Here is a 20,002-nt window from a genome sequence, read left to right on the forward strand (position 1 = left end):
CTATGAGAACTTAATTGCTTAATAACTTTTTTTGTGGACATACGATCTTCATGAAACTTTTAGATTATGATTACAACATAGATATGCATGTAATTGCCAAAGCACAAGTCTCTAGTATTTGAAATACGCTTTTTACAGAAGTGAGGGTGAGGGGGTGAATTTAAGGGTGGGGGGTTAATTTTAACAAAAACCGAAATTGTATAAATTGCATATAAGCATACATTAAAAATTTGGAGACTCTAGCAATAAAGGTGTAGAAGATATAATTTTATAACTGGGTTTCGATAAGGTTTTTTATCGATAAAAAAAGATCGGGATGAGTTATCGATTTTTAATGATAAACTTGATATGCGCGCTGTAATTACGGACATTTTAAAAAAAAATTCGAAGTCTCTAGCTCTTATATCTTCTGAAATCGACGCGTTCATACATACGGACAGACGGATGGACGGACAGACGGACAGACAGACGGACAGGGCCAAATCAACTCAGCTCGTCGCACTGATCAAGAATATATATACTTTGTGGGGTCTGCCACGCCTCCTTCTGCCTGTTACATACATTTCAACAAAACCATTATACCCTGATTTCCCATTGAAAATGGGTTCAGGGTATAAAAAGGGAAAAGAGCAATGGACCCTAATTCTACCCTTTAAATAGGACGAAATCCAAGACACAAGTCTAGGTGAAAATCCTAAGAGTTCAAGCATTAGAATAAGTATCTGATGATGCAGTAACTTTAGGAGTTTTAATGGACCCATATTCAGTAAGTGAATATGGATATGAGTTGCTGTAAAGATCAGCAGAAGAATAAGTGGATTGAAAAAAATCTGCAAATAAATCAGAGGAGTCCTGGTCACTGCAAGTTTTTACACCACCAAGGACAAATGAGGACGGCAAACCAGTAGATTTACTGTTTAGGATCTCGTGCAAACTGACGTTTGCCACGTATGAGATAATTCTCATAACAACTAGAATTTATAGGAATGAAATTTGACTTGGCTATGGAATATTTAGACCAATCAACAGCTAAGCCAGACTTCTTATAATTCTTATAACATTTAGTTTCAATGTTTCTTAAGCTCGAAAGTGTCTTAGTAAACCACGGAGGGTTATTTGCAATAGGAGAAATATGATTGAGAGGGACACAACGATCCAAAATAGAGTTTGAGGTAGTATAAAAAAAGCAAAACAAAATTGCATTTACGATAACAGCGACTTGGTTTAGTAGGCAAAGGAGTATAAGTGAAATGATTATCAACAGCTAATAAAACCTCTAAAGTGGGGTGATGTATATCCTCAGGTAAACAGAAAGGAGTTGCTCTCGTGATATTAATGAGCGACTCATGATTAATGAACACAAGATCTAGTGTACGACTTAGATGATTAGAAATTAAGTTCATCTGAAACATAGACATAAACAATTCATCAAAAAGATATTGATCAATTGTCGGAATAAAGTAATTTGCATTACAAGTTGATGACCAAGAAGTATTGGGAATATTAAAATCACCCAACACAAGAAGCAAGTCTCTATCATTTACATGTTCATAAACTTCTTTAATACAATTTATATGTTGAGCATAAACTTGTACATCAGAAGAGGGAGGGATATAAGAACATGTGATAAACAATTAGCACGATTGGAGAGTTAATTTAACCCCTATAATCTCCGCATCATGAAGGGATGAGAAGGTAAACAATTCGGAGAGGATAATAGATTTAACGGCAATTAACACACCACCCCCTCTGCGAACCGAACGATCGAGTCTATAAATAGTGAAATTACCTGAAAGGATTTAAACTTCGATATAAAAACATTGGCCGAAAGCTTACTTGAGATAAAAGCTGATACTGCCTCACAGGTCGACTCAGATAAAAGCCTAGATAAGAAAACTTGCTTTCGAGGAGAGACGTCAGATAAGATATGTAGGGTCTAGTGAGTTAGGCGCCGATGATAAAACGAAAGCACAAGGTGAGGGTGGAGCGAGAGAGTTAGGTCACGATGTTAGCACAGAAGGAGGTACCAACAACGACGGAGCCTCCAAATTGAGAAGGGCGACTCTCGAAGGTATATTTAGTTAATATTTCTTCAGCAGCATCCACACTGGATAATTGCTTCGAAATATTCTTCAATTTTAACAAGTAAGAAGGCTCCAGTCGAGACTGCTCGACTAGGAGATACCCTGAACCCTCCAAGCTGATATTCTAATCATTCTGCACTTCTTTTATGCACACATACATACACATGCATCCACACGCACGCATAAGCCTGCGCTCTGCTAACTGCGCAGTAAGCAGCGACTGCGCTTGGGCTGCGATGCAGTGTGGGCAATATTATGAGAATTTATTTGTCGAATAATTTCTTTTGTAGACATAAGATCTTAATGAAACTATCAGAGTGTAATCATATGGTGAATATATGTGTACATTCCAAAGCACAAGTCTCTAGTATTTGAAATGCGTTTTTTACAAATTGGGGGCGAATGGGGCGTGGTATCCAAAATCTGTAAATTACAAAATCTTTGCATCGATTAACTTTATATACAACGCAAATTTGAAGACTCCAGGTTTAAAAGTGTTCAAATTAGGCTAAAAAAACAAAATCAAATTTTCGATTATTCTCGATAAAAAAAGTTATCGGATGATTTATCGAAAAAATAAAGCAAACTCGTACTGCGCATGGTACACACGAGTATGCATGCCAAATTTCAGCTTTCTAGCTCTTATAACTTCTGAGATCGACGCACTCATACGGACGGACGGACAGACGGACAGGGTTATATCGACTCAGCTCGTCGCGCTGATCAAGAATATATACACTACTTTGTGGGGTCTGCCACGCCTCCTTCTGCCCGTTACATACTTTTTCACAAAACCATTATACCCTGATTTCCCATTTTCAATGGGTTCAGGGTATAACAAGTAAGAAGGCTCTAGTCGACACTGCTCGACTAGGAGATACCCTGAACCCTCTAAGCTGATTTTCTAATCATTCTGCATTTTTATGCACACATACATACTTACTGCTAACTGCGCAGTAAGCAGCGACTGCGCTTGGGCTGCGCTGCAGTGTGGGCAATATTATGAGAATTTATTTGTCGAATAATTTCTTTTGTAGACATAAGATCTTAATGAAACTTTTAGAGTGTAATCATAGGATGAATATGGGTGTACATTCCAAAGCACAAGTCTCTAGTACTTGAAATGCGTTTTTTACAAATTGGGGGAGAAGGGGGCGTGGTATCCAAAATCTGTAAACTACAAAATTTTTGTATCGATTAACTTTATATACAACGCAAATTTGAAGACTCCAGGTCTAAAAGTGTTCAAATTAGGCTGAAAAAACAAAATCAATTTTTCGATTATTCTCGATAAAAAAGTTATCGGATGAATTATCGAAAAAATAAAGCAAACTCGTACTGCGTATGGTACACACGAGTATGCATGCCAAATTTCAGCTCTCTAGCTCTTATAAGTTCTGAGATCGACGCACTCATACGGACGGACGGACGGACGGACAGACGGACAGGGCTATATCGACTCAGCTCGTCGCGCTGATCAAGAATATATATACTTTGTGGGGTCTGCCACGCCTCCTTCTGCCCGTTACATACTTTTTCACAAAACCATTATACCCTGATTTCCCATTTTCAATGGGTTCAGGGTATAAAAAGGGGTGATAAACATATGTACATACATATATCCATATGAATGTACAACCAGAGCAGCAACACAATTAACACATAATTAATTAACTTATTAACAAAACACATCTATATTCATAACACTTGCAAAAATAATAAATATATTCCATTTGTTGTTCCGTGTGCAAATGCTTAGAAAATTTTTCATATAAATACCGATAATCACAGCGCGCAACTATTGATTTTGATACCGATAGTTCAAATAATAATAAATATATAAAACTAAAAAAAATTATTAAATTAAAAGAAAACAGGGGAGGAATTAATTAAATAATAAATACAGATAAATTCGTACATTTTAATAATCTTAATTTTGTAATATTCTGATACATATACTTTTTATACCCTGAACCCATTTTCAATGGGAAATCAGGGTATAATGGTTTTGTTGAAATGTATGTAACAGGCAGAAGGAGGCGTGGCAGACCCCACAAAGTATATATATTCTTGATCAGGGCGACGAGCTGAGTTGATTTGGCCCTGTCCGTCTGTCTGTCCGTCTGTCCGTCCGTCCGTCTGTCCGTCTGTCCGTCTGTCCGTATGTATGAACGCGTCGATTTCAGAAGATATAAGAGCTAGAGACTTCAAATTTTTTTTTAAATGTCCGTAATTACAGCGCGCATATCAAGTTTATCATTAAAAATCGATAACTCATCCCGATCTTTTTTTATCGATAAAAAACCTTATCGAAAACCAGTTATAAAATTATATCTTCTACACCTTTATTGCTAGAGTCTCCAAATTTTTAATGTATGCTTACATGCAATTTATACAATTTCGGTTTTTGTTAAAATGTACCCCCACCCTTAAATTCACCCCCTCACCCTCACTTTTGTAAAAACCGTATTTCAAATACTAGAGACTTGTGCTTTGGCAATTACATGCATATTCATGTTATAATCATAATCTGAAAGTTTCATGAAGATCGTACGTCCATAAAAAAGAGTTATTAAACAATTAAGTTCTCATAGTAAGCGCACACTGCAGCCCATGCGTGTTTATGCGTGGGTGCTTGTGTGTGTATGTGTGTGTATGTGTGTGTGTGTATGCGTTTGTGTGAGTATGCGTGTGTGTTTGTGTATGTGTGTCTGTATGCGTGTGTGTGTATGTGTGCCTGTGTGTGCGTACGTGCCTGTGTGTGTGTGTGCGTGTTTCTTGTGTGAACTGAAAGACGCGAAAAATTATTGAAATATCTATTGCTCCAAGGGTTCAGGGGATCTCGTAGTCGAGCAGTCTCGACTAGAGCTTTCTTACTTGTTTTTTTTTTTATTTTTACTATTTTTTGTGTATTCTTCGATTTGCATTTTTTTCTTTTTTTTTGCGGATTTAGTTAATATTCTTCCCGTTTGTTTTTTTTTTTGTTATTATACCCTGAACCCATTGAAAATGGGAAATCAGGGTATAATGGTTTTGTGAAAAAGTATGTAACGGGCAGAAGGAGGCGTGGCAGACCCCACAAAGTATATATATTCTTGATCAGCGTGACGAGCTGAGTCGATATAGCCCTGTCCGTCTGTCCGTCCGTCCGTCCGTCCGTCCGTCCGTATGAGTGCGTCGATCTCAGAAGTTATAAGAGCTAGAGAGCTGAAATTTGGCATGCATACTCGTGTGTACCATACGCAGTACGAGTTTGCTTTATTTTTTCGATAAATTGTCCGATAACTTTTTTATCGAGAATAATCGAAAAATTTATTTTGTTTTTTTAGCCTAATTTGAACACTTTTAGACCTGGAGTCCTCAAATTTGCGTTGTATATAAAGTTAATCGATACAAAGATTTTGTAATTTACAGATTTTGGATACCACGCCCCCTTCTCCCCCAATTTGTAAAAAACGCATTTCAAATACTAGAGACTTGTGCTTTGGAATGTACTCCCATATTCATCATATGATTACACTCTGAAAGTTTCATTAAGATCTTATGTCTACAAAAGAAATTATTGAACAAATAAATTCTCAAAGTATTGCTCACACTGCAGCGCAGCCCAAGCGCAGTCGCTGCTTACTGCGCAGTTAGCAGAGCGCAGGCTTATGCGTGCGTGTGGATGCATGTGTATGTATGTGTGCATAAAAATGCAGAATGATTAGAAAATCAGCGTAGAGGGTTCAGGGTATCTCCTAGTCGAGCAGTCTCGACTGGAGCTTTCTTACTTGTTTTTTCTCTTTTTTTGTGTTTTTATTTATTATTCCCCAAATAAAACGTTTCTTTGTTGGTCTAACAAGTTTCGATTCGGTTATCGAAACTTGCCTTCATCGCCGACTCTCCAGGCTTTGTTTAACACGGTGTCCGAGTAAACCTCCATGTCCGATCGTTCTAGCCGAGCGCAGCTGAGTGTACCCGCTTCACGTCTGATCAAGCGCAGTGCTTCCGCATCCCCCATTCCGTCCGGGAAACTACCGACCACCAGCACTTTCAAGCGCAGTCCAGTCCACTGTGGTTTTTTTTAAAGTTTTTTTTGGCATAAAGTCAATTTTTTTTTTTTTTAGGTATTTCAGAATTTTGTTAATTTTTATTTTTTAAACATTCTAGTTAGACAAAAAAATATTTAACTTTCACATTTGACGCAATAGTTTTCTGTTAGAGCGCTGTTAAAGTCAGCTGTTTATATACCATATGTTTTGTAGGAAATTGGCGGCAAAAGTTTGGCAACTTTAATTGTTTGTTTTGGCGAAAGTTTACACAAAAGTGAAAAGATTTAATATGGAAAACGGTTGTCCAGGTATTGAAAACAATAGTTTATTTATAATTGTATCGTTTTTATGTGTTTCTGTTTAGTTGTACCGTGTTTTGTAAATGTGTATTTTCAGAATGAACTTAACAAGCGTAGTTGTGTTTCGTGGATCAGTACTTTTGTATGGCAAAGCGTTGCAAAAGGTTTTATATGCAGAGTTATTAACAAATTTGTACAGATTAATATGAAACTAATCTTTTTTGTCCGAATCCACACGTTTTCGATCAAATTTAATTTTTCTAGTACAATATGAGTTTAGTCGTGCTAATCTGGTTGACATTTGGAGCAAAAACAATCGCTCAGTCGACGCAGTATAACAACATATATTGGCAAATATTGCAGAAAAACACTTAGATGAGGAGAACATAAGCTTAATAAATCAAAAAGTTAAAGGCTTTGTAAATTACATTCGTAAGCACCTGCCGAAGTGTAATTCAACTCTTGAAAGATTTAAGATAAAACACTCGGAATGGCTTGGCAAAAGCTTATTCATTGACATCACTGGTCAATATGCCTTAACAAATAAAATGGGTCGCCCAAAATGTGATTACGAAAGCGCTGGTCCACGTCTAAAAAGAAAATTAGCCGCCGAAATTTCTAAAGAGAATAACAATTCATCTCCCTTACTCATACATGCAGCCACAGTTTCAGCTAAAAAATCAAATGAAAAGAATTTGGCTATTGTTTTAAAAGCAGCTGGGAATTGTGAGAGTATTGATGATATAAAAAAAAAACTTTTTACGGATGAACCAAAACAAATGTCACCCGACAGTGCTCTTGCTTTTATATTGGAAAACGGATTCACAAAAAGCCAGTACATAAGTATCCAAAGAAATTCAAAGATTTACGGTTGTGATATATACCCGGCATATCCGGCCGTTCTTAATTCTAAATTAAAACTTAGGCCACAAGGAATTGAATATTTGGAAAATAAAGCACATGTATCATTACAAAATCTATTGAATCATACATCTTCCCGCATTCTTGAAATGCAACACGAGGTCCTAGAAACACTTCCCAATATAGTACATTGTAAACTATTCTTTAGCTATGGATATGATGGTTCCACCGGCCAGAGTGTGTACAAACAGCGTTTCCATGATAGACCATCAATTGAGAGTTCACTGTTTGTTACTACAATTATTCCATTAAAATTGATAAATGAGACACAACAAATTATTTGGTTCAACAAAGCCCCGCAATCTGTTAGATTTTGCCGACCTTTGAAAATCGAATTCATTAAGGAAACTTCCGCCCTCATATTAGCAGAAAAGGAAAATTTGGATGTTCAGATTCGCAACTTGGAAATATATTTATATAAATATAAAGAAAAAAATATATACGTCGAATATACTGGGCATATGACGCTAATAGACGGGAAAGTCTTAAACATATTGTCAGGAACCAACTCGTGTCAATCTTGCCCAATCTGTGGAGCGAAGCCAAAACAATTGCTGAACATTAAAGATATGAACTCAAAGGTTTTTATGGCTAAGGCACACGCTCTTCAATATGGAATCAGTCCTTTACACGCTTGGATCCGCTTTTTCGAGTTTGTTTTAAAAGTCTCATACAGAATTGAGCTTAAGAAGTGGCATGTAAAGGATTGCGATAAGTTTGACCTGGAAGCACGAAAAAGACTGTTGCAATCAAAAATGATGAAAGAAATGGGCCTAAATGTAGACAAGCCTCTTCCAAATGGCAGTGGCAACTCAAATGATGACAACACAGCGAGAAGGGCGTTTTCAAATCCAGCTTTACTGTCATCAATTCTACATTTTGATTTTGACATTCTGCAAAGTTTTCATACTATTTTAACGACAATTAACTGCGAATACAGCATAAACTCGGAAAAGTTTAAAGCCTTCTGTGCGAAAGTTTTTGTGGCATATCACGATAAATATCCTTGGTATCCCATGTCGCCCACAGTTCACAAAATCTTAGTACATGGGCACCAAATAATAGATACATGTTTAGTTCCTGTAGGCTGCCTTGGGGAACATGCATCTGAATCAAGAAATAAACTATACAAAAGCGATAGAAGAGGCCACGCAAGAAAATGCAGTCGACTAGACAACATCACTGATGTTTTTAATAGATCAATGGATAGTTCGGATCCATTGCTGTCTAGCACCTTTTTTAAAAAAGGATCGCAGCGAATCAAGTTAAAAGTAATACCAGCAGAAGTGATATCCCTACTACAAGAACCACTTATAGAAATACCTTCGGAAAATAATGAAGTGGATTCGTCAGACGAGGAAGATGAGGGTGAACTTGAGGTCATTGCTTCAGAAGATGAATATTTTGAGCTAGAATAAAGTAAACCTAATTAAAAATTTGTTAAATTGATCTATTCTTTTAAATATATTTACTTAAATTTCATTTCTTTATAATTATTTTTTTCTTTTTTAAAATAAAAAATAAAAAAAAAGTATTTTATGCAACATTCACCAATATCGGCCAGATCGGTTATATGGCAGCTATATGAAATAATGCCCCAAATCATATAAAACTTGGTAGGTCATCTAAGGAGCGTAAAATATTCATACAATCCAAATTTCAATGTAATAGCTTTCAATTTAGAGTTTATGCCAAAAAAAACTTAAAAAAAAACCACTGGACGACTGCAGTCGTTACCCGGTCCAGTCCGAAGTCCGCAATTTCAGTCAATATGTCTTTGTCTCAAAATCAGCAGGTGATGCAAATGCCTTAGTCGCCGAGTGCCCGCTCACGAACGATGGCTTTGCATCGGCCTGGGACGCCTTGTGGACCGGTACGAGAACAAGCGACTGTTAGTGAACAGCCAGCTTTAGATCCTTCTCAATCTCCCCAAGGTCACCAAAGAATCAGGCGCGGCTCTCAGAGAGTTGTATGGCACCATTCATCGGTGTGTCACTGCCATCGAGCAAGCTCAGATCTCTACGGAGAACTGGGATTTTATCCTTGTGTTCTTGTGCACTTCCAAGTTACCCGAACACACTCGACCTCTTTGTGAGCATTCGCTCACTAGAAAATCAGACATCCCAGCCTGGAAAGACGTAAGTCTCTTCATTAGCGAACATGCTCGCGCGCTTAAAGCTATGGAAGGTGATAGGTCCCTCCCGAAAGTCCCAGGTGCAGATCTGAAATCCAATCAGCACCTCTCATAAAAAAGTCCATGCCTTCGAGATACAAGTCCAGCCCATGTCCGAAAAGTGCGATTTGTGTGCTAAAGAAATCCATCCGATTCGTCTGTGTCCTCGTTTTATCCAAATGTCTCTGGCAGCGCGCGAGATCTACATAAAGCGAAGGCAACTTTGCCTGAACTGCTTTGCGCAAGGTCACCAACTGCGCGACTGCACTAGCATACACAATTGCAACAAGTGCAAGGGGAGGCACAATACATTGCTTCACCGTGAAGGCTCCACAGCAAACAGCTCCTCGTCCGGAGCCGCTGTGACTCCAGGTACGTCCGAAGTAGCTCGTAATGTGGGCTCTAATCGATTCGGGGTCCGAGGCGACGTTCATTTCCGAACGATTATTCCGTCTGATGAAGCTACCATTCCGATCCGTGCAAACACAGGTGTCCGGTCTAGGCCACTCTGTGGCAGCACAATCAACGAAGTTTTGTGACTTCCATATCGGCACTCCGCTGAAACCCCGACTTCGAATTGAGGCCTCAGCCTTCGTCATCCCACGACTCTCCGGCAATCTGCCATCGTACCCCATTCCGCAACAGCTCTTAAACAATCTGCCCGACATCCCATTAGCTGATCCACTCTTCTTCAAGAGCGCTCAAATTGACGTTCTTTTAGGCGCGGATATCCTTCCGTCGATCGTTCAGGGGGGCTTCCGCCCTAACCTCTGCGGATCACTTATGGGCCAAGAGACAATCTTTGGCTGGATTTTTACGGGTCCAGTCACCAAGAAGCCTCAAGAGTCGATTTCCGCTTTCACGACTAGAGTTACTATCCTCCACGATGAAAAACTCGATCACCTCATCAGCAAATTTTGGGAGGTGGAGAATCTCCCCAAGGTAGCCAGTGAACCAGACTCTGCGTGTGAGGATAACTTTGTCCGAACCACACGGAGAGACAAGTCTGGCTCCGACATCGTGACTCTACCTTTCAAAGATCCGGATCACCCTAACTTAGGTCATTCGCGATCCATCATTCTCAAGAATGAGAGCAGATTGTCCAAGAATCCGACACCCAAGGCTGAATACGAAGCTATCCTGGAAGAGTATCTCGACTTGGGTCATATGAGGCCAGTGTTCTCACATTGCAATCCTGCAATGAGTAACTTTTACTTGCCTCACCATGCGGTTTTTAAGATCGACAGCACCATCACCAAAGTGAGGGTGGTGTTCAATGCATCGTGCCCATCTTCCAATGGGAAGAGCCTGAATGATATTCTTCATCCAGGCCCGGTCCTTCAGTCCGACCTCACGATGCAAATCGTCCAATGACGATACTATCGATTCGTGTTCAATGCCGACAACACTAAAATGTATCGCCAAATTCGTGTTGACTCAAAACACACCCCTTTCCAACGGATCCTTTCCGTAAGACAGACGGCAACATCGGGAACTTCGAGCTAAGCACCGTCACGTTTTGAGTAAACTGTGCTCCGTTCCTGGCTTTGAGAGTTCTCAAACAGCTCGCAAATGACGTGAGATCCCGTTTGCTTCTCGCCAGCAAGGCCATCTAGTGCTGGGAAAAGATCGATCTTTACGTAGATCGATATTTCGATATTATGTATGGGTCTCAGATCGATGTATCGATATTTTCATAAACATAACTCCCAAAATTAAAAAAAAAGTTTTCATATAAAAAACAAAAGATGAATTTCTTATTAAAATTAAAAAACGTTTCATATAAACTAAACTAAACTATGTAACAAAGATTATATTATTTAATAAGATCATTTACTTCGTCCAATCATTTTTGTTTATAAAGAGCAGCATATCTACTTGCTGCGGCTTGAGACAACTCCTTTTCTCATTTACTATGTGTCCAGCTTACGTGGTATCTCCTCCTCTCCATTTTCCTTATCCGCGTCGCAATCTACAAACAAATGCGTGTTTGTTACATTATTTTAAAACGCAAAAGCTGCAGACCACGTGTGTGGCTGACATAAGCAGTAAAATAATATTTACCTTCGCCATTGTCCTTGCTCTTTAAAAACTTATCCATTTCTCTACAACACTACCAACACCAAAATCCTAAATGAAAAGTGGGTTACGTTAGTATTTGAATTATATTGTTAAAATAATTTGCAAATTACCTGACAGTCTTATCCCACGCTTTTAATTCAAGTGATGGGGAATTAATGGTATAGTGATGGCGATATATCAAGTATCGAAGTTTTCTACATCGATATTTTCGATGGATATGAAACATCGATATATCGTTTGCTAGATCGATCTTTTTCCCAGCACTAAGGCCATCTCCGACTGCATGTACGTCGATGACGTACTTGCAGGGACACACTCCAAAGAAATGGTGATCGCAACCATCGCCGAACTCACAGAAGCTCTGGAGAGTGCGGGGTTTCTTTTAAGGAAGTGGACATCCAATTCCATGGATTGTTTGAAGGCTATCCCAAAGAGTCATTGGCTGTGCGAGGACTTCTTAGAGCTAGAAGATTCAAGCACAGCAAAGACTCTAGGTCTACGTTGGCAAGCGCAAGCCGATCTTTTCCTTTTTTCGCCCCCTGACATTCCTCTCCAGGAGATCTACACAAAAAGGTCGGTCCTTTCACAGATCGCCAAATTGTACGACCCTGCAGGGTGGCTGGCACCCTTTGTCATTCGTGCAAAAATATTTATGCAAGCGCTCTGGCTACGCGGTTTAGATTGGGACCAACCTCTGCCTGGTGATCTCCTCACCCAATAGCAAAAGTTTATCCTCAGCTTCTCCAGCCTTCGGGATATTCGTGTGCCTCGATGGGTACATTTCCAACCTCGAGCCACTATCCAATTTCATGGGTTTTGTGACGCATCTGAGCGTGCTTACGGAGCGGCTGTCTATCTCCGTGTAGAACTTGGCAACCAGATCTTCGTCAATCTGCTCTCCGCCAAAACGAGAGTCGCTCCGATCAAATCTCTTTCTATACCCCGCTTGAAGCTTTGCGGTGCTGTCCTTCTGACCGATTTATGCTAAGTACTGCTCCCGGCATCCCCGGCAGTCAGTTTTCAGTCCTTTTACTGGACCGATTCGACTATTGTCTTAGTCTGACCTGCTTGCAATTGGAAAACCTACGTCGCAAATCGGATCAGTAAAATAACTGAGCTCACCAATCCTGGTGACTGGCATCATGTCAGCTCAGAACATAATCCTGCGGACCTAGCTAGCAGGGGAGCTCACCCACAAGAACTTCTCTCAAATCCGCTATGGTTCCATGGCCCAGATTAGCTTCGACTTTCCCAGTCTCACTGGCCACTCGTTCCCGCTTGGAGATTGCTCTGGAGCAAAAAGCAGCTAAAAGTCATGCTGCAACCTTGACTCCTCCAACTGAATTCACAAGCAGGTTTTCAGAACGTCATCGAGCCGTCCGTGTCACCGCTTGGATGTTTCGTTTCATCAACCGGTGCAGAAGATCCGCTCCCCCTCCGTAGCAAGAGCTCAGTGCTGATGAATTGCATTTTATTCAGTCCAGGTTCATCTCATTGTGCCAAAAAAGAGTTTACGCAAAGGAAATCAGTTGCTTACGCGCACAGCAACAACTTCCGGCCTCAAGTCCACTCCGCAATCTTAATCCTTTCCTGGATAGTAAAGGTATCCTGAGAGCGTGCGGACGCATAAAGACATCCGCCTCCTTAAGTTACGACGAGCGCCACCCCATCATCCTCCCTTCCTCGTGCTCTTTCATCTGTTCGAGAAAATCGAATTTCAATATCGATGCTATCCTCCAAATGGGCCCGCAGCTCAATTGCCGGACATCAGTCCACAATGAACCATATGGATTACCTCCATATATTAAAAAGCAATTTTCACCAAAGCGCCAGACAATTGGGTCTTGGGGAAGACTTTGTCTTCCAAAAAGATAATGACCCCAAACACACGGCCCACAATGCCAAGCTTTGGTTGCTTTACAATACTCGACACCAGCTTCATTCGCCTCCCTAGTTACCGGACCTTAATCCCATAGAGCACTTATGAGATTTTTTGGAACGCAGGATCAGAGAGCGAATAATAACATCAAAGGACATGCTGAAATCAGTTCTGATGGAGTGGCTCGAAATTCCGGCTGATTTCACCCGGAAATTGTTGGCATCGATGCCAAAACGGTTGGAAGAAACCAAGAAGCGAAAGGGGTATCCAACCTCATATTAATTTTCAAATTTTCATTGAAAAAAGTAATTTTTGGTTTTGTTTTGTAGTTTGCACGCATACTTTTTCTAAGTGAATTTTCGTTGTTTTTTCTTATTTAAAATATAAAAAAAAAACTGTTTAATATTATTTAAAAAAATGCTTGACAAATGTATGTTATTAAATAGTTTTTCACTAAAAAATATAATATTTGTTGGAAAACTAGCTTTTTACTTTAGAGAAATAATAGAGTATTTATCTTTTGTTTTAGTTATATGATTCAGTTTATTTTAATAGATTAATTTCAGCAACACCAAAACCACGTCTTTACATTTGAGAGAATATTTAAAGAGAGACAGATCATAATTCAGTGTGACCAAATGTCCTTATATGATAAAACACTTAAATACTATACAATAATGTTATTATCGAATCTGGTATTTCAACATCACTTAAATACTATACAATAATGTTATTATTGAATCTGGTATTTCAACACGCCCTCCTCAAGAATAACATTATTATAACTTTTGAAAAATAATACATAAATAATTCAATTCGAGAAATATTAAACTTAAGTGGTTGGTGTGCTATCTGGGAAGTGTTAAATGATCCAGCATTCGCTGCAAGGATACGGGGAAAACCCAGAAAAACCCGATCAGATCATTATCTTAAACATTTGTATAAATCATATAAACATAATGGATATATATATAAAAAAATTTTTTAAAAAATTAACAATTCAAAATATCTTTTGTTTAACAAAAAAAATAAAATAATTCATAGAATTCAATATCTCTGTATACAGATATACATTTGTATGTATACACACGCATATATAAGTATATGTATATTGTTATTTCTCTTGAAGCAATCCCAAACTATCTCGTAGCTCTGCAAAACGTCCAGCGGGTAGCGGTTTGGTAAAGATGTCAGCCAGTTGTTTCTCTGTGGATATATACTCAATGCATATATGGTTATTCTCAATTTTCTCTCTTGAAAAATGATATTTAATATCAATGTGTTTGGCTCTTTTATGACATGAGGGGTTATTTGCTATACTAATACATCCTTGGTTATCTTCATAAATTTTAATCGGCTTATCAAATTTAATACTAATACTAGTGAGTAAAGATTTCAACCACAAAGCTTCTCTAACGGCTTCAAATAGGGCCATATACTCAGCTTCAGTTGATGAAGCAGCTACAGAGTTTTGTCTTTTTGTATTCCAGCAAATTAGATTTGATTCGAATATTTTAAATAAGTAGCCTGTTGTACTTTTTCTATCAATTTGATTTCCACCCCAATCAGAATCTACATAACCAACTAGTATATTTTCATGCAATTTATTCTTTTTATAGATAAGTTTCATATCAATGGTCCCTTTTAAATATCTTATAATTCTTTTTAAGCATTTCCATAATTCATTGTTATTTTTATTCGTGTATCTACTTAAGATATTTACAGCAGTAGTTAGATCTGGTCTAGTACATAACATTACATACATGAGACATCCAATTAGGTTTCGACAAGGGGCGTTGCATTCATCATCTGAGTTAAGCAAGTCATAGTCTAACTTATTCGGTAAGGGAGTACTAACAGGATTACAATCATCCATGTTAAATTTATTTAGAATTCTTTTTATATATGCAGACTGACTTAAAAGAATTTTATCTTGATTCATTTCTATTCTGATACCTATAAAATGTCGTATTTCATTTAAATCAGTCATCCTGAATCGTTTACTCATAAAACCTTTGAAGTTATTTAATCTTTTAATATTTTCTGTAGCTATTACTACATCGTCAACGTATAATAATACATAAATGTTTTCTTTTATATCACCTTTATCTAGGATATATATACAACGATCTACTTGAGAGTTTATAAAGCTACATTCCTTCAATACTTGCTCAAACACTTGAAACCAGCACCTAGCTGCCTGTTTAAGACCATAAATAGCTTTATTTAACTTTAAAATGTTTCCTTCATCACATTGTACACCTTGAGGAGGTTGCATATATATTTCCTCATTCAATGTACCATTAAGGAATGCTGTTTTTACATCCATTTGATGAACTTTTAAATTATACTGAACTGCTAATGCTAGAATGCATCTAAAACTTGCGATTCTAGCAACAGGGGCAAAAGTCTCATCATAATCAACTTTATATTGCTGGGTAAAACCTCTTGCAACTAATCTTGCTTTATATTTAATTGGGACTCCTAGCTCATTATATTTAATAGAGAATACCCATTTGCTGTCAACTATATTCTTATCCGCTGGCTTCTTTGTAATTGTCCAAGTGTTATTAATTTTGTGAGCCTCTAGTTCTGTTTTTATTGCCTCCTCCCAAGCAGATTTGTCGCTTCTTAATTTTATTTCTTCAAATGAACTTGGAATCTCATCGAAGACTATATGTGCATTTAAAACGTAATTAGTCAAGCTATCATTATCTTTATTATAAGATATTCGAGGCTTAGCACTAAGCCTTTCACTTCTTCTAGTTGCTACATTAGAGTCAGTTTTCTTTTGAGATTGATAAACTTCCTCACAATCATTTAGAGGATCAAATTGTTTTCTTTTTTTATTTTCATTTGAAAAATTATGTTGATTACTCTCCTTACTCTCATTCAGGAATTCAGATTGATCATATTTCTTACTTTCATTCAGGACATTATCAACTTTACTTGCCTTACTCTCATTCAGGACATTATCAAGTTTACTTTCCTTACTCTCATTCAGGACATTATCAACATTACTTTCCTTACTCTCATTCAGGACATTATCAAGTTTACTTTCCTTACTCTCATTCAGGACATTATCAACATTAACTGCTCTAGAATTAATCATGTTTGTCTCATCGACGATAACATCTCTGGCAACTATGATTTTTTTTCTCATTACATCCCATAACTTATAACCACATGCCTCATATCCAATAAGAATGGCTTTATAAGATTTTTCATCGAACTTGCTCTTCTTATTCTTATTGTGGACATAAACAGTTGAACCAAAGACTTTAAGAGATTTTAAATTTGGCTTCCTATTGTGCCACATCTCATATGGGGTAACCTGGTTACTACCAAGTGCTCTGCTTGGAATTCTATTTATCAAATATGCCGCAGTAAGCACTGCTTCACCCCAGAATCTTTTATCCAATTTTGCACCATTTACCATAGTGCGAGCTTTTTCTGTCAAGGCTCTAATCATTCTCTCCGACACGCCGTTCAACTGAGGTGTATGTGGCACTGTCAAATGATAACTTATGCCTTTTTGCACACAGAACGCACGCATTTCATTTGAAAGATATTCTCTCCCGTTGTCAATATATAGATTAACAATTTTGAGATTGAAATGAGCTTGACTCTTTTCAACAAAATCTCTAAATACATTGAAAACTTCTGACTTAAGTTTTAGTAGATAAGTTACACAGTAATGTGTATATTGATCTACGAAGATCACAAAATAGTTTTTATCATCTATTGTTGTTGGAGTAATTGGGCCACAAACATCTGAATGAATTACAAACAAGGGTCGCTTAATGTGATTTTTGTCTTTTGATTGATTAAAAGGTAACCTAGCCTGCTTTCCCAATACGCATGACTCACATATTTCATTTGAAATTTTTAAATTAGCTAAGATATTGCTATCACTAAATAAATCATTATTCTTTATTTCAAATAATTTACTTTTGCTCACATGACCTAACCTCTCATGCCATAATTGATAATTATTCCTTGCGTTCATAATATACGCTTGGAATTTAACAACAGGTATATTACCGAACATACCTGTATTTTTCACAATGGTCACTCCATTCTTTGAGATCGCTACTCCATCCTTGTCAAATAGGATTGACATACCAGCCTGTTGTAGACGCTTCACTGATATCAGGTTTTCTGTTGCCTCCTTCGAATAAAGCACATCCTCCAGAGTTATATTGTATTCGTTTTGTAGCCGCACAATTCCACATTTTGTAGCCAGTATGTATACTCCTTCCTTTGCTACAGCAATTTTCATTGGTTGCTCCAATTCAACGCAATCGGTAAATAACGATTCGTCTTTGATTAGATGATCCGTTGCACCCGAGTCAATAATAAAGTTTAGTTCGGAATTTGAACTTTTATTTTCAATTAACTTTCTCATCATGAATGCAAGACCGTGGTTTGATGATGCAAGTTGCATTTGTTTACTATTATTTTCAGTACTATTATTTTCTTTGTTTTTATTTTCTCTTAGATATTGAAAACAATTCTTTTTAATATGCCCTATTCTACCACAGTGGTGACACTTTATATTAATTCTACCTTTTCCTTTAATTGGTCTCTTTTGCACTGTGCTCCTACCTTTAAACATATGTTTTTTATTAAAATTGCTATTGTGTCTCACAACTGCCTTCAACGCCTTGCTACTAGTGTCATTTCTATTGTTCTTTATCTTAATTTCAAAATCTAACAATTTGTCTTTAACAAAAGCTAACGAAATAAACTCATCTGCCAAAGTCTCAATTGCCGTAACGACGCTATCATAAGTTGAGGGCAACACCATTAATAACTGTGTAACTTTTTCCATCTCACTCATCGTTGCACCTGCTGCTAGAATTTCATTTATGATTTCATCAAATTTTATAAAAAAAGTTGATAGTTCCATTTCACTAGTTAATTGAAGTGCAGTTAGACGCTTACGAGCAGTTATCTGACTTGTAAGACTTCTGCGTTCATAAATTGAATCTAGTTTTTCAAAAATTTCTCGTGCAGAGACATTGTTTCTCGCAAAGTCTAAATATGAGTCACTCAAATGTTGGACTATTGTGCTTTTCGCGCATCTCTCCGCCTTTTTCCACGAATCGTCAATTTCGTGTGGAATAGCTTCATCGACAACTTTTAGCACATCTAATTCGGCAAGTGCTTCCCTGATTCGAAATTTCCATACGGAATATTTTTGACCTCCAAATGGAATAATATTATATTTGTTCTTATCCATTTTAATATTGGAATGCAAATACTGTTCAAAATAAAGCCAAAAATATACGCGAAAAAAAAAATGCACGCGAGTTAATTTCACAAGAACTAATATGAATTTATTTTCTCTAAAACGGCATGGACTGGGCCCATAACCTGTTGGAAAACTAGCTTTTTACTTTAGAGAAATAATAGAGTATTTATCTTTTGTTTTAGTTATATGATTCAGTTTATTTTAATAGATTAATTTCAGCAACACCAAAACCACGTCTTTACATTTGAGAGAATATTTAAAGAGAGACAGATCATAATTCAGTGTGACCAAATGTCCTTATATGATAAATCACTTAAATACTATACAATAATGTTATTATCGAATCTGGTATTTCAACATCACTTAAATACTATACAATAATGTTATTATTGAATCTGGTATTTCAACAATAACTTTCATTTGACTGGCTCAGTACAGTCAAAGCCACGCTCTGGGAGGCCCTCAAAGCTGACCGAGAGAGAGAGAAGTGGGACGTGCTGAAGACGGTGCGGCTAAACCCCGCATTAACTGCAGCCAAGATTAATCAGGAAGTTAAAGAGAAATACAAAAAAGAGCTCCACAAAGACACCGTAAGAAATTTTTTGAAGAAAAATGAATTAAATGCCCGTGTTGCTCGAAGGAAGCTTATCTCTGAAGCAAATAAAATCAAACGGATGGATTTCGCCAGAATATACTTGGAAGTCAATCCAGAGTATTGGAACCAAGTGATATTTAGTGATGAAAGCAAATTCTGTATATTTGGTATCAAGGGGAGAAAGCTTGTGTGGCGAAAGAGAGGCACTGCGTTCGACGTACAAAATCTAACTCCAACCGTTAAGCTCTATAATACTAGACACCAGTTTCATTCGCCTCCCCAGTCACCCGACCTTAATCCCATAGAGCATTTATGGGATTTTTTGAAGCGCAAGATCAGAGAGCGAATAATTACTTCCAAGGACATGCTCAAATCGGTTTTAATGGAGGAGTGGCTCGAAATTCCGGCTGATTTCACCCGGAAATTGTTGGCATCGATGCCAAAACGGTTGGTAGAAACCAAGAAGCGAAAGGGGTATCCAACCTCATATTAATTTTCAAATTTTCATTGAAAAAAGTAATTTTTGGTTTTGTTTTTTAGTTTGCACGCATACTTTTTCTAAGTGAATTTTCGTTGTTTTTTTCTTATTTAAAATATAAAAAAAAAACTGTTTAATATTATTTAAAAAAATGGATGACAAATGTATGTTATTAAATAGTTTTTCACTAAAAAATATAA

The 20,002-nt window shown here is 37.5% G+C and overlaps 1 protein-coding gene and 1 long non-coding RNA gene across 2 annotated transcripts; one reads left to right on the forward strand and one right to left on the reverse strand.

The window, feature by feature from the left end:
* Window positions 1-9,904: 9,904 nt before the first annotated feature.
* On the forward strand, window positions 9,905-10,885 carry LOC149268111 (uncharacterized). Its single transcript, XM_089473426.1, has one exon. It carries the CDS (start codon window positions 9,905-9,907, stop codon window positions 10,883-10,885), a length of 981 nt encoding a protein of 326 aa, XP_089329552.1.
* Window positions 10,886-11,238: 353 nt separating this feature from the next.
* LOC149268112 (uncharacterized) lies at window positions 11,239-19,124 on the reverse strand. The gene is made up of 4 exons (XR_016271326.1): window positions 17,526-19,124; window positions 11,704-14,678; window positions 11,576-11,641; window positions 11,239-11,483 (listed from the first exon to the last, which is right to left on the reverse strand). It is a non-coding gene; the product is annotated as an uncharacterized LOC149268112 (long non-coding RNA).
* Window positions 19,125-20,002: the final 878 nt, after the last annotated feature.

The sequence above is a fragment of the Drosophila arizonae genome, chromosome X (assembly GCF_054131065.1).
Source record: "Drosophila arizonae isolate 15081-1271.41 chromosome X, UAZ_ARI_1.0, whole genome shotgun sequence".
Taxonomy (NCBI): Eukaryota; Metazoa; Arthropoda; class Insecta; order Diptera; family Drosophilidae; genus Drosophila; species Drosophila arizonae.